The following is a 13876-nucleotide window of genomic DNA, read 5'->3' on the forward strand; positions in this document are numbered from 1 at the left end:
TGCTAAGAATGTAAGGATGAAATTACAATTTTAAAGTGTTATTAAAAACAAACAACAACAAAAAAGAACTGTAATAGAGACTCTATGTGGCCTGCAAAGCCTAAACTATTTACTCTCTGGCTCTTTACAGAAAATGTTTGCTGACTTCTGATTTATGTAATTAAGAATCATATATTAAGTTGGTTAAAATCTCTGTAAGGGTAGAGGTCATGTCTTTCTTGAATAATGTAATTTTCCTAGTGCTTATCATGTAATAGGCATTCAGTAAATATTTATTAAATTAACATATGCCAGATAACATGCTGAACTTTTGATAGGTGTTTGTGTAAAATATAAGCACCAAATTGATAGTTTCCTCTTATTTCTTTACCAATAATATGATATTGGCATGAGTTCATAGCATAAACAAAGCACTTTTCGAGTATTATGTAACCACATATAATTTAGCCCTTTGAACGTCTGCACAGTCTGGCTTCCTGCAGTCAGGATTTCCAGGACAATGTTAATTATCTTGAAATTAGTGAACATGGATAGTCATACATGTGTTTACATACTTTTCAAAATTTAAGATATATTTCTCCCAGATTACATATACCTTTGGCTAATTGCATTTAGTTATCAGAAGACCAATAAGATGTTGAATTTCTGTGGACATTCTTTCTAATTCTTTGCTTTGGACCTCTTTACCTACTTCTTCCTGCCAAATAAATAAGGGTTTGGGAGGCTTGCTGCATTTTTACAAGCAGGAGGCATTTCATGTAGCTAAAATGGCATTCAGACACTTCATTTGCTGCATTTTTACATGCAGGAGGCATTCCATGTAGCTAAAATGGCATTCAGACACTTCAAGATTCGCGTGAGGAAATCATTGACACCATCTTTTGCGGGGTCCAGTAACTTTGAGGATACCGTCTCGGACTATATCATTTGTCACCTTGATCTGTACGATGCCCAAAGCAGTGTCAATGTAAGTGTTGGAGTCCCCATATGGGGACCAGTTAGCTGATGAGGATGCTTACAGGGGATGCTAATAACTCAGAAATCCATCCAGTGTTTAGGATCACTTGTACGTAATGAAAAGCATAAATGAACAGCATGCAATTTACTTTGCAATAACAGTCATTACTGGCTGGTTCTTTTTTACATATTTTATGGGAGCAAATATTCTCAGTTTATGGTTCTGTTATTCCGTGTACGGGCCTTTAAGATAGGGAGATAGAATACCACAGTGCTTATTACATAGTAAACACTCAATAAAAGCAAGCTATTATAGCGATTGTTGCTATAGCTTATGAACAAGTTAGAGTTCTGTGTTGGTACATCATATACTTGGCTGGGACAGAAAAATAAAGGGAGTAATCAATAAGAGCCCTGAAGTTTTTTCCCTTTGTTATTCTGGCATGGCTCTTCTGGTCATTAGTATGTCATTTGTTCTTTCTATCACCTTTCTGCCTTTCCTATTGAGTGATAAAATCTTTCCCTTTTTAGCATATGCACTTCTTTCTGGTTTAACTGCTTTCACTCTTATGCTTTTTTTCCACCTTTATTCAGACTAGGCCTTATAGTAAGAGTTTCTCACAAGTTGGTAACAAGGTGATGTCATCTTTTTGTTTTTCAGGATGTGATCCGAGCCATGAATGTCAACCCCAAGATTTCGTTCCCTCCTGAAGTTGATTTTTGCCTCCTCAGTGACTTCATTCAGGAGATATGTTGCATTGCCTTTGCAATGCAGACCTTAGAACCACCCCTAGATATTGCATTTGGGGCCGATGGAGAAATTTTTAATGATAGCAAGTAAGAAAATAGGAGGAGAAGCTAAATTCCTTACAAATAAATTGTCTTATCTTTGTTCCTTTGGAACAGATGGCTAAAGAACTCTGGGTGGGGACATCACAGACACTACCCAATTTCCAGGTCTTCTCCCACAATCACTTTCCTTCTTGGACAAATGTGATTCAGAGGTGATGTCTGATTTCCATCGGACATATTGGTATTTGGGAAGGACTAATGAGTACTAAGCCTTCTGAAATTTTATAAGAAAAGTGTCATAAATGCAAGGCCTATTGGTTCTAGGTTTTTATTGCATGATCTACTGGGTTTCTCCAAGTGAATGGTGAGTTGATCACCTGCATCAGGGCTTCTCAGGCTCCTTAAACATGCAGATTCCTGACCATGCTCCATGATATTTTGTTCATAGGTCTGGGGTGGGTCTCAGGAATCTGTAACTTAACAAGCACCTGAGTGTTCCTTATGCACACTAATTATGAGAACTACTGCTCTAGACTTTCTATCTAAACCATTGATTTCACCAGTTTTACATGGTGACTATTTCGCTTATAAACTAGAGAAAATTAAATTAATTTTAAACAGTTTTTGAGCATTTCATGAGATCCTGTGCAATAACTAGTGATTATCTGGAAGAGGCTAAGTGGTTAAGAACCACTTTGGCATCAAGCTGCTTAAGTCAAATCCTGACTCATCACCAATTAGCTCATAATCTTGAGCATGTTACTTAATTTTTCTTGTCTTAGTTCTTCTCTGTCAAATGGGGAAAATGATAGTACCTACTTCCTAGGGCTGAAAGGCTGATGAATCATTCAGATAAAGCATTTTAGAATGCCACCTACATGTAGTGAGTGCTCAGAAATGTTAGCTCCGAGTCTTTGTTCAGACCGTAGACTTATAAGTTGGTGGCAACTCAATATCCCTGCAGGCTTGCTGATGATGGAGACCCTACACCTTTCTTTCTTATGTGCAAATAACAGCAACGATGGTGTTTCCAGATACCATCTAACATGTCATCTTTCTGTGTCATTACCCTGTTTCTAGTTTCTTTCAGATCACTGCTTCCAACATCTGTCCATCCTTGGAAGAGCTGAGTATTAGAACATTACACTCAGTTGGGTCTTTTTTGATTCCTTTATACAATATGATATTTTCATCTTTTTTCCTTTATCCTTTTTCTTTTAGAGTTTTTAAAGTACACACTCAGTAATATTCACCCATTAAAACACTAAAATGGGTGAATATTTCACAGCAGGAAGGGACCTAGGCTTAAATGCCTTTGCAGAGGGAACTTGCTGCCTCTTGGGCATTCTGTGGCCTGTAATCCTGGATGGATGTGGAGCTGAAATTGAATCTTATTCTTGATTCTACTTCCGGACTTTACAGAGCAAGTTTAATCCCTTTTTAACCCTACCCTGCACACTTTGAAGGAGTTACTCAGATCCTCCTTCTTCTGGCCTCATGCCTCTGTTTTCATTTATTTTCATACGAAGGGGGATTTGAGACTTCTTGATAAATGAACCAATTTCCTTGTCCTATTTGTCATGCTTTTTTGAATATCTTCAGAAGGTGCAAGAAATAAATGTAGGCCCTTGGTTTGAACTAATCAACCTACAGAGATGAGCCTCTTTTTATTCTTATTGTCTAGCTACTAATTCAGCTAATTTGTAGTAGTAGTTTTTAATTTCTACTTTTCAGACTTATAACACTTTTGAGTTTAAAACCTGTTATATTTTCACCTATGCAACTAAACCATAATATAGCACCTCTATTTGTTTGATTAAATTGAGTTTTAAATTCAATTGTATGACCTCATATATATCCACACTGCATTTTATCTTTTTAGATCCAGTTTATTGTCCTAGCCTACTTTTGATGCTGCATCTTTTTTTTTTTAAATGATGCAGCCCCTGCCTTTCAGCATATTTGTTTTTAATTTCATATAAGCCATCGATAAAATGTTTGACCGAGTACCTTTATTCAGGTTCTCATTGATACAGACTGCCCTCTCCCTTTGAATATGGTCATCTAACCAGTTACCAATCCACCCAATTAATTATCATCCACCCCACAATGATATCACAAGAATCTCAGAGAAAATCTTATAGCACGTCAGAGTCTGTGTCTCTAGCATTCCCTGATTCCACTGAAAATCTTTTGACCTTAAAAGAGAAGAACAAGATTAGTCTGGCAGGACTGTTCTAGTGAGTTCATGTTGGTTTTAGTTGTCATGGGTTCCTTTCCTAACATTCACAGCCATCTCTTTAATACAGAATCAGATCCATATTTATCTAATCAAATATGAAAAATGTACACTTATTTTTTTTCCCTCAGTGATGCCACATGAGATTGCTTAACTCCTCTTGTTCTTTTGTATGTTTAAACAGTACCGCCGCAGCTACTCTGACTTCACTGCTCCCTTGTCCTCTATCACGTGTGGCCTGCTCTCATGGAGAATGACTGCTCATTATGAAAGGCGAAGCTGTCACCAAGAGAGGGCTTTTTCCGGTGCCTGATAGTGAAAATTCATCCCAAGTGTTTCTTCACAAGTTCGAGAACATTTATAAACCCAAGATTCTATAAAAGAATTTCATAAAGAGTCGTTAATATCATCTCATACAAAGGGGAGGAAGTGTGGATACAGGGCTGGCTGGGAAAGAACTGATTCTTCTCTTGGTTCTTTCACGATTCTTTATAATTCCTGGCAGTGATTTTTTTTTTGTCGTTTCTTCATTTATAAAATGAAAATAGTAATATTTTCTTCTCCATTTTAGAAAGCTTGCAATATTATAAGGGCAAAGTCCTTGAACTCACCTTTGAATTCTAAGTTTAAAAATAATCAGCTTTCACGAGGTGCAAATTTTTATTGACAGTTTTCCGTTTTGGAAACATGAGTGGTCCTGTTTTTCTCTCCTTTGTATGTGTGGGAAGAGGGATAGAAAAAGAAGGCAGAGGAGGTGGAGAAAGAGAGGAGCCAATCAGTTTTGGAAGGTGACTTCCTATACACATGGATTGTAGAATGTTTTGAACACATTTAGATTCAGTGGCTGGGAAGCTTCAAAATGGAGTTTATGTGTGTTTGTGTTGGATTGGGGATTGAGTGTTGGAACTGATGGTCAGGTGCTTGCTATATCTGTTTCCTTCACATTATGTAGTTTTCAATCCAACCCTTCCTAGAAAGACTGAGTAACTTTGAAGTGAAGCCCCTTAGATGAGGCAAACCTGCCACTGAGTAGTCTGAACTGTTTTCTGCACATATTGTGGAGAAGAGGAGTAATTTTTTAAAAAGAACTTAAAAGGTTTTTGTATCTTAAAAATCCAATTACAGTGATACTATCTTCATTAAATGGTATCTGACAACCACACATGGTCTACAATGAATGACCTAATAAAACATACTTCTTGCTCTACAATAATCACTCTCTGTTTAAAAACTCCTATTGAGACTCACTGCAGTAACTGCAGTTGAGTTTGGAAGGAGGGGGGAGTTGCTGTTCTTATGCTCTAGCATCAAACAGCAATTGCCTTTTAAACTTCTTCTTCTTTCTCATCAAGCACTCCACCAACATTTGCCCAAGCTTAAACTCCTAGAGCAAAATGACAAAACCCTAAAAGTCTATAACACTTATAGACTTAAAAAAGCAAAGGTGTGAATGAAGGGAAATTTACAAGAAGGATTTTACTAGTAAAATCTCCTTATAGTGAATATATGTAGTTACATTCTCACTTACTAATTAAGTTAAGAGTAGATGGGAAGCAGTGGTAATTCATTCATTCAGTCAATGCTTTTGATTTATTCAATAATTATTTATGACTATGGGCTTATTAGGGGCTGGATTCAGCAAGGAACAAAACATACACAAATCTTTGTCCTCCTAGGTTTACATTCTCAGCTCTTGCCAACCCAGATGTATTTTTTTTTTAAAATGTTTTTATTGAAGAATGTAATTTCTAACACGTTAATCTTCAAATCAAAATTCTACTAGCACTAAGAATTTGTTTGTTCCAGAGTTCACTGTAATGGGATTTTATCTGAGAAATACCCTAAAGTTATTGTCAAATCTTGTGCAGCTGTAGGAAATCAAAGGAGGATACCTCATGCTAATGACCGGTAATGGGCACGCCCAATCATATCACAAAAACCCCTCATTATAGGGGATAGGCACCTTGTTTTAAGCCATGCAAGCTTGCACTACTTACTGACTATTCTCTTGCTCTCTTTTGTTTAGTGGAATTCGGTGCGATCTGTAAGTCGATGTAGAAGCAGGAGTTTAAGTCCCGTTTGTCCGCGTAGTCGCATTGGTTTAAGCACGGTACGTTATTTGTCTAGTCATTTATTACACAAAGTCGTCCTATGGTAGACACTTTCTTTGTTTCAATAATTGTCTATAAAGAAGTAGAAAGTGAATTTGTTGCAGTACAATAATCCTGGATTGAGTTTTTTAAGTGCTTGAGAAATTTATCGTTTTAGAAAGAAAGAAGTAGATTGCTTTTTTCTTCTAATTAGTTCAAAAATGACAGACCTTACTAATTCATAGTTTTGTGTTTATCTTTGAATGAAAATAGACCTTAGAGATCAGATTCTGAATAGAGAAGGGGACGCTTTGGCCAACTGAACCAGCACTAGTTCTTCTAGTATTTATTGCATGAGTTTGGGAGAAATCACTCAAATGGTCTAGATTTTTATACTTAATAAAGAGCTTGCAGATGTCAATTTTCCCCAACTTCGAAACAGGAATAATAAGATAAGTCTCGTTCCTCATTAGCTTTAATACTTATGTCAAAGAAAAAAAAAACACGCAGCAAAAACAGGGAAAACCAAAAACTATGGAGATAACATTTCTAAAAGCATTATTATGACCCATTATTCATTTATAACAAATACTTAGTCAAGGACTTTTTTTTTTTTAACATGGACAGGCACTGGGAATTGAACCAGGTCCTCTGGCATGGCAGGCAAGCATTCTTGCTTGCTGAGCCACTGTGGCCCGCCCAGTCAAGCTTTTTGAATGCAGGGGGGACAAAGACATGTGGATGCCAGAGAGGCTAACAATTTGTTGTTTCTTCAAATCAATATTCTTTGAATATTTCTTCAACCTCATTATAGAAAAGAGGGAATGTGGTAAGGAAGGAGAACCACCAACTTGCAGTGTTCCACATCTCTGAAATTGATTCTAGCAATACAATACTACCCTTAAACTTGCAAACCACCCTCAGCAAAACAAAATGGAAACAAAGAAAAAACTCTGCAGTTAGTAACCCACCTTTCCACTGAGTGTAGGGAGCAGCTAAACTGAACTCCAACACAGAGCATTTAGTGAGTATCTAAACTGAACTCTATTAGATGGAGCATTGTACTCCAGCATGCCCCTTAGGCATTCTTTCTGGCTACGATGGATGCTACATATGGGGGATTAAATAATGACTAAAACATGATCCCTTCCCTGAATGGGTTTCAATATAAGAAGATTAATATGATTTAACTGAATTAGCTGTATGTTAGATGATACAGTCCATAAAAAGCAGAGAGAGTTAGAGCTATCAGAGAGATGATAACTTCTGGATTTGGTGCATGAGAGAGTTGATTGAGCTGTTCTTTATAATGGGTGGTTTTTTAATGGGAAGGGAAATTGGGTGAAGGAATGCCTGAGAAATATAGGAAAGTGAAAATAAAAGCATGTTGGGAAACAGTAGGTATCTGACACAGTCCTTTCATGCTTGTAGATGTTTTAAAAATTAATTTTTATATTGGTAATATATATGCATAATAAAATTTTCCGTTTTAACCACTTATATGTGCACAATTCAGTGATACCAATTCTATTCTCAATATTGTGCTACCATTACCACCCATTATCAAAACTTTTTCATCACCCCAAACTGAAACTCTTTACAAACTCTTAGAGTTTAAAATATAACTTAGTTATTCAAATTATATTAACTCATTCAAGAAGTAACTTATTTACAGTAGATAAAAAAAAAAGCAAAAGCATAGTACCTTTAGTGGAATGACAAATAAAAAGGAAACCTTGAGAATTTTATACTGGAGAATCACAGTTCTCCCCTTGAGAATTTTATACTGGAGAATCACAGTTCTCCCAGTAGAGGAGAAAATGGAATATCAGAAGAATGAGCAATATTAGACACCTATTGTGCTTACATCCATGGAACGTTTTAACACTCAACTCCTTGGAATGCTTATCCGTGGCAATGCTCCTCTGATATAAATTCCTGTACATATTTGAGGAGGAACGTGTATTCACCTCTCTCCTCCACTTTGTGCTCAGGGAAAACAAATAATTTACAGTAGAATAAGGTATATTCTCAATGGTGAAACCAATTTCAACTTTCTGCCTCTTTCCGCCATGCCCTCCTTATAACAGACTGGGTATACAACCCACGTCAATACAGATAGTTTTGGTTAATCTGTTATTTTACTTATTTGACATTGTAATTCGGCCAGAAGAGCTTCCATCTTTGTATGCATCTGTTATCTAAAGTGTTTGAAAGCTCAGAGCAAGAATTATGCTTGAGGTCAGTTATTTCTGAGCCATAACAGACTTGTAGTTACAGGGTAGTGTCTTTTGCTTAGTGAAACAAGGTGGGAATTGAAAAATGATTTTCCTCTGGCAGCACAGTGACCCTCTTTAATAGGGCAGCATTTCAAACACATGAGGTAATTTATTTAAAGGATGTTCCAGGGAGTATTTTATAACTTTAGTTTTTGTTATTCTAATAATCAATTTAATTCTTGTTTCATGGAAAGCACTGACTTCTTAGGCTCCTGAATCTAAATATTAATTAATAATATAATATAAACCAAATTGGGTACCTGTTTTACTTCAGGAATTATGAAGGGAATCATAATGGTTTACCTGACTGGGGTAAAAAACCAATAGTTTTTAAATGCCTGAGAGAAACTATCTAGCTGGGATTAGGGAAAAAACCCATGTCAGAAGGATTCATCCTTTGAGCTCCATCTACCATGTAATTCAGGTTACACTTTTATATTTTTCAGATATCTCGAAGTCGCAGCCCTTCTCCAATAAGATGTGGATTGCCAAGTAAGTGGGATAGTTTAGATGGCGCACATTTTCTGCTTTTTAAATACTCTCCTTAGTACCTGGCATTGTGTGGCAAAATGAACGATTTGCTTCCTTGGGAGCATCTTTTCCCTCCTTTAAGCTTTTATTTCCCAGTGATCTGCTAAGTCCCATAAATTACACAAAAGGAACCTCCAATAGGTTTTATTACTGCAAACCTAGATTAACCCCTTTTATTTCATTTAGGTCCTTCCAAAATCAATTCCAGAAAAGTGTCCGTAATGATGAACTGTTTATTTTTTTCTCTCTCTAGGGTTTTAAAACAACCAGACATGTTCCTTTGCCACAGAACATCTGCAACAGCCAATTTTCCTAGTGCCTCCGTCTGCCTGCTCTGTCTGTGCCTCCAACCTCACTTAAGATAATGTGAAAAGGCAATTCTGTGTTTCTCTCCACACAGAGAGTTAAATGTTTTGATTTAGCACGTTTGTAACTTTAGCCACAGTGCATTTTATTTTATTTTATAGATACAAATTCCATTAATTTGATAAAAACTATTGCCTAGGTGTTTAGGATCATATTCATTTGAAGCTAAGTCCATTACACAGGTTCAGGATTTCCATCCTGAAATACTAGGCTGTTTTACAGCAAACCTTTCAGATAAAAGTGGAAAATCTTTACCATGCTGTGTCCAGAAGATAAGAGGAGTCATTTTAGTTCACAGATTGATCATAAATGTTATAGATGTTGGCATTAGCTTTAACTTGAAACAAGACTGGGTGCTTTAAGTTTCTTTTGAGATGAAAGTTTACTCTCATGTCAGGCTGGGTAACTTGCATCAGTAGCAGTGATTTAAGGCTAGATGGAGAAAGATGACAATTTAACAAAATATGGCTTGCTTCTTTGTTCCTACTTTCAGAGTACTAGTCTGATTTAGTTAAGTGCTTAATGTATCTTGAAGCCAAATAGTTGAGAAAATTCTCTTGCTTCATAAATGCAGAGTGTTATTTGTGTAAAAGCTGGTTTTGGGATCAATGTTAATTACCCATGTGCTTATCTTCTGGGAATGTTTCATACTGTTTTGATGAATGTGCTAAATATAAAACCTACCTGGAAAATACCCTTTACTTTCTCTACCTTGTTGTTTACAAATTCAGACTTTCTAGAATTCCATCTGGCTAAAATAGCTAAACTCAAGGCCTAAAACGAGGGGCACCATTTACTGATTTTAAAGGGTAGGTATATCCCTTGATTTATTCACTGTGAAGAGTTGAACATTAAAGTTCAAGATGATGGAATGTTGTTTTCTTCTTTTTTTATTTTATTTTTTCAGTGCTCATTGATGGTTCCTGCGGCAGGGAATGTTGTTTTCTTGAGACAATTAGTATTCTTACTGCCCCACTTCACTTTAAAGCCAGCCTTACACACAGCCTCACAAATGACTGTTTTGTCCATTCTCCTTTTAGAGAAAATCTTGAATTGGCCACAGCTTAGTTTGCCTAAGCTCAGTGCCAAAATCAGCACCTGATGCTTTTCAGGTAAGAAAGAAAAATGTAAATGGTCTTTCCTCCCTTGTGCTGGCAGCGGTCAGAGAGAGGGGAGAGATTTCCTCAGTCCCAGCCCCTTGGTTTAATGATCACCAAACTCATTCTGAAGCCTGAGGTTAATTTTTCCCCTTTGTGCATTTTTTTTTGGCTTGGGCAGGCTCCAGGAACCGAACCCAAGTCTCTGGCATGGCAGGCCAGAACTCTGCCCCTGAGCCACCGCACCGCCCTTTGTGCATTTTTGTGGTAGTCACTTTGAGACAAGGCAGTGTGCTGGATGGAGCACCGGGAGCCCAGGTAGCACCTAGTTCTGGCTCTGTCATCAGGTTGCTTCAGGACTCTTGAGCGGGTGGCTCATTTTCTGAGCCTGTTTCCTCACTGTAGAGTTGAGGATATTAGAAAGATTAGTGGTCCTCTTAACCATACCGGACTCAGTGACCCCCCTTTTTTATAACAAGTATTTTATTCTGGATCTTCTAAAATAAAATTCAAGGTTAAAATAACTCATGTGCACATGCAATTTTAAACAATGAATTAGTGCCCTAACTATAATATAAAGCAGGACAAAAAAGAATGTAATTTTTAATAAAATGAAATATATTTCAATAAAATATATTTTAATTGAAAATATAAAAAGGAAATATTTAATTGAAAATATAAAAAGTAGGACAAAAAGGAATGTAATTTTTAATAAAATGAAATATATTTCAATTAAAAAGCTTGGGCATAAGCATCCTAGAAGGTAAAATTAAGTAGGAAACGCTCGTATCTGTTTGTAGACTCACCAGCGTCAAGGTGTGATATTACTGGCAACATAAAATCACAAACGGCATTGTCATTGGATATGATTTTCTGAAATGGGGGACAACTCTTGGCAAAGTTTCAAATGAAAAACTTACTCTTGCTTTGATTTTCATGGTAATTGTATTCCCAGAGAATTCAAGGTATTAAAATCATGCAACAATTACTTTGTGTTATTTGTTAAATGATGTTAGATTCTAAGCTCAGATAATTATCAACAGTGCTTTTTAAACTTAAACCAATGCCCAGCAGAACAGTCGAGAGCCCCATGGAGTAAGAAAAATTTTGTCATTATGCAATTCTTCCCTTTGTCTTGAAGGATTTCTAGCAACCATGTCCTTCGCCCTCTAAGTGCCAGAATTACTAAAAGGCATGCCCTCAGATTTCCAAACTGCTATAGATTTCCAAATAGAATGTAGTACCGCTTCCACTGAGACTCACTGAACTAGATCTTTCAAGGTCTTTTTAGCTCTAAAATTCTGAGAATTCATCATTCAAATAGGTCTTTTCTAAAATCTTTCTCTACATATCAGAATTCATCTCAGGAGCTGAATGCATGCCCTGATTTGGAAAGAGGTAGCTTATTTACTTGCTCTGTATCCTGTCTGCCTACTTGTTTCTTGAGTTTCTAATTTGAACTGTTACACACAGAGAGAGTTGGGTAGTCTAGAAAAAGTTTTAGTAAGAATCTACAAGACCAAAGGAGGCTGATTTACACTCCTTACATCTGGGCATGTATCTTAACCTTAGGGACTTGGAAAATGAAAACCTCTGACTTGTAACTTGGGTAAGTTTCTATATTTGTTTCTGTATTATTGACTTAACATCTAACAGTAAAATTCCGAAAAAGAGTGCTTCTGTAACTGTAGGTTCTTTGCAGTGAAATGCTATATTCCCAAATTCATTGGTGCCCTTTGTCATCCATCTCTTAATTCTGTGACGCCTGAATGCAGCCCACAGATTCACTCAGTAAATGCTGCTCTGGGGTGGGCCCTGTGATTGCTGCAATCCCGTGCTATAGCTTAACAGGCAAACTTTATTTGTAATTCATTGTTCTCGTATTCAAGATACCCCCTCTCAGTAGCATTTTGCCATTTTCATGGAACTTCCGCTTATGTTAGTTCTGTTGCCCCACAGCAAATCTTGGAGGATCTTCCAGGTTATAGGCCAGGAACCTGTTCAGCCAATACATAAAGCAGTTTTCTTCCATGATTTTTTATCCCCACAATATTCTATCCTGTTTTCTTTTGTTTCCCCATGGCATATAGCACCATTTCTTTTGTTTATTGGTTCGTTCATTCCTTCATACACTCATTGAATACATATCAAGTACCTCCTGTGTGCTAGACACGGTCCATGATCCTGGGGCCATAATGGTGAACAGGGTTCCAGCTCAAAGTCGCCTTCCTCTGTGATTTCCCTGTCATAGAAAGCACGTACAATGGGTGAAAGAAAAGAAATAGCATCAGACTACAGCAAATTTAAAAGACAGGATGTCACATATCAACTAAAGGATTTAAATATATTGCTTTACGGGGCAAATACCTCTACATAAGAAAGTTATAAAAGGCAGTAGTGGAAGTGTAGTGACCTATAAAAGAGAATGTAACCCAGGATGTCGTCCATCAGTGAATTATTTGGTCTTTTAACAAATATCTACTGAGCCTATAATCCAAGAGTCATTAACAATGAAAAAAAATCAGGGGAAAAGCGCGTAAGAAGCTTGATTCTAATGCTTCCCATCACCACAGCTGAGTTCCTAAATATTAGGGCAATTTGCACACCATTCTAATTCTCTTCGGCATCCCACAAGTCCTCCTTCATGAGGCAGGTTGCTGCCATACCATTTAATACCAGTTTGAATTGAGACGAAGATTTCTCTGTGGTATCGTTTTGAATAAATTCATACCTATAATTAGGGGTAAACTGTTATGGAGCTTTTAAGAAACTAATATTACAAATTGTGATAGATCATTGAAATGTGAGTACAGGAACTATTTGAGTAAGTGACATCATTATATGTAATTTAAATACCAAGGCAGTGAAATATATACTAAGGGTGAGAAGGCTTGAAAATGAAGCAGCTTCTACTTACCTTATTTCAAAATGAAACATGATGGAACAATTTTCCCTCTTATAAGCTGTCCCCTCATTGCCAGCATGAGCATCATACTTTCTATAGTATCATAGGCAATTACATCGCAAAGTTGGGCAGTTATTTCTTTTTTTTCTGCTGGTGAGCAACAAGTGAATACTATAAATGGATATGTTACAGGTTTAGATCATTACTTATCTTTTAGTAGCAAATTTTTGACATTTCACTTTTAGGACTTTAGTCAGACTTAAGACTGAAAATTATGTTAGAGTACAAATGTAAATACCTCAGAGCAAAATTCCTTAGTATGAATGAGATTTTGGATTTCTCCTGAAAGTCAAATGAACAGTGGAAGAGGTGAAAGACTATTAGAGTCCTTGGTACATCATTAGGTTGGACAAGGTATATAATGGAAAGGTTTTTCTCTTTAATGAAATGGTCGAGGGCATGAAAACCATTTCATCCATTCTGCTGTTGTATTTGGCATGAGTATGGTCTAACTGACCAGTGAGAGTGATTTGCCTGTCTTCCCAAAGGTAGCTCCACCTACTGTATCTTGAATCAAAGACCCATCTGTATCCATATTACATCCTGTTGCTTATGGAACC

General features: G+C 36.8%; 1 protein-coding gene across 1 annotated transcript in view; it reads left to right on the plus strand.

Annotated features, from left to right (window-relative positions):
• SPATA18 (spermatogenesis associated 18) overlaps positions 1–9948 on the plus strand; it is a 34114-nt gene extending 24166 nt beyond the window's left edge. The window contains 9 exon segments of the mRNA XM_077136853.1: positions 809–967; positions 1619–1794; position 2971; positions 4173–4203; positions 4206–4247; positions 4250–4293; positions 6015–6098; positions 8804–8849; positions 9142–9948. Of these exon segments, the coding sequence (XP_076992968.1) occupies positions 809–967; positions 1619–1794; position 2971; positions 4173–4203; positions 4206–4247; positions 4250–4293; positions 6015–6098; positions 8804–8849; positions 9142–9149 (591 nt within the window). The 3' untranslated portion in view covers positions 9150–9948.
• The last annotated feature ends 3928 nt before the right edge of the window (positions 9949–13876 follow it).

This window comes from Tamandua tetradactyla, chromosome 19 (assembly GCF_023851605.1).
Source record: "Tamandua tetradactyla isolate mTamTet1 chromosome 19, mTamTet1.pri, whole genome shotgun sequence".
Taxonomy (NCBI): Eukaryota; Metazoa; Chordata; class Mammalia; order Pilosa; family Myrmecophagidae; genus Tamandua; species Tamandua tetradactyla.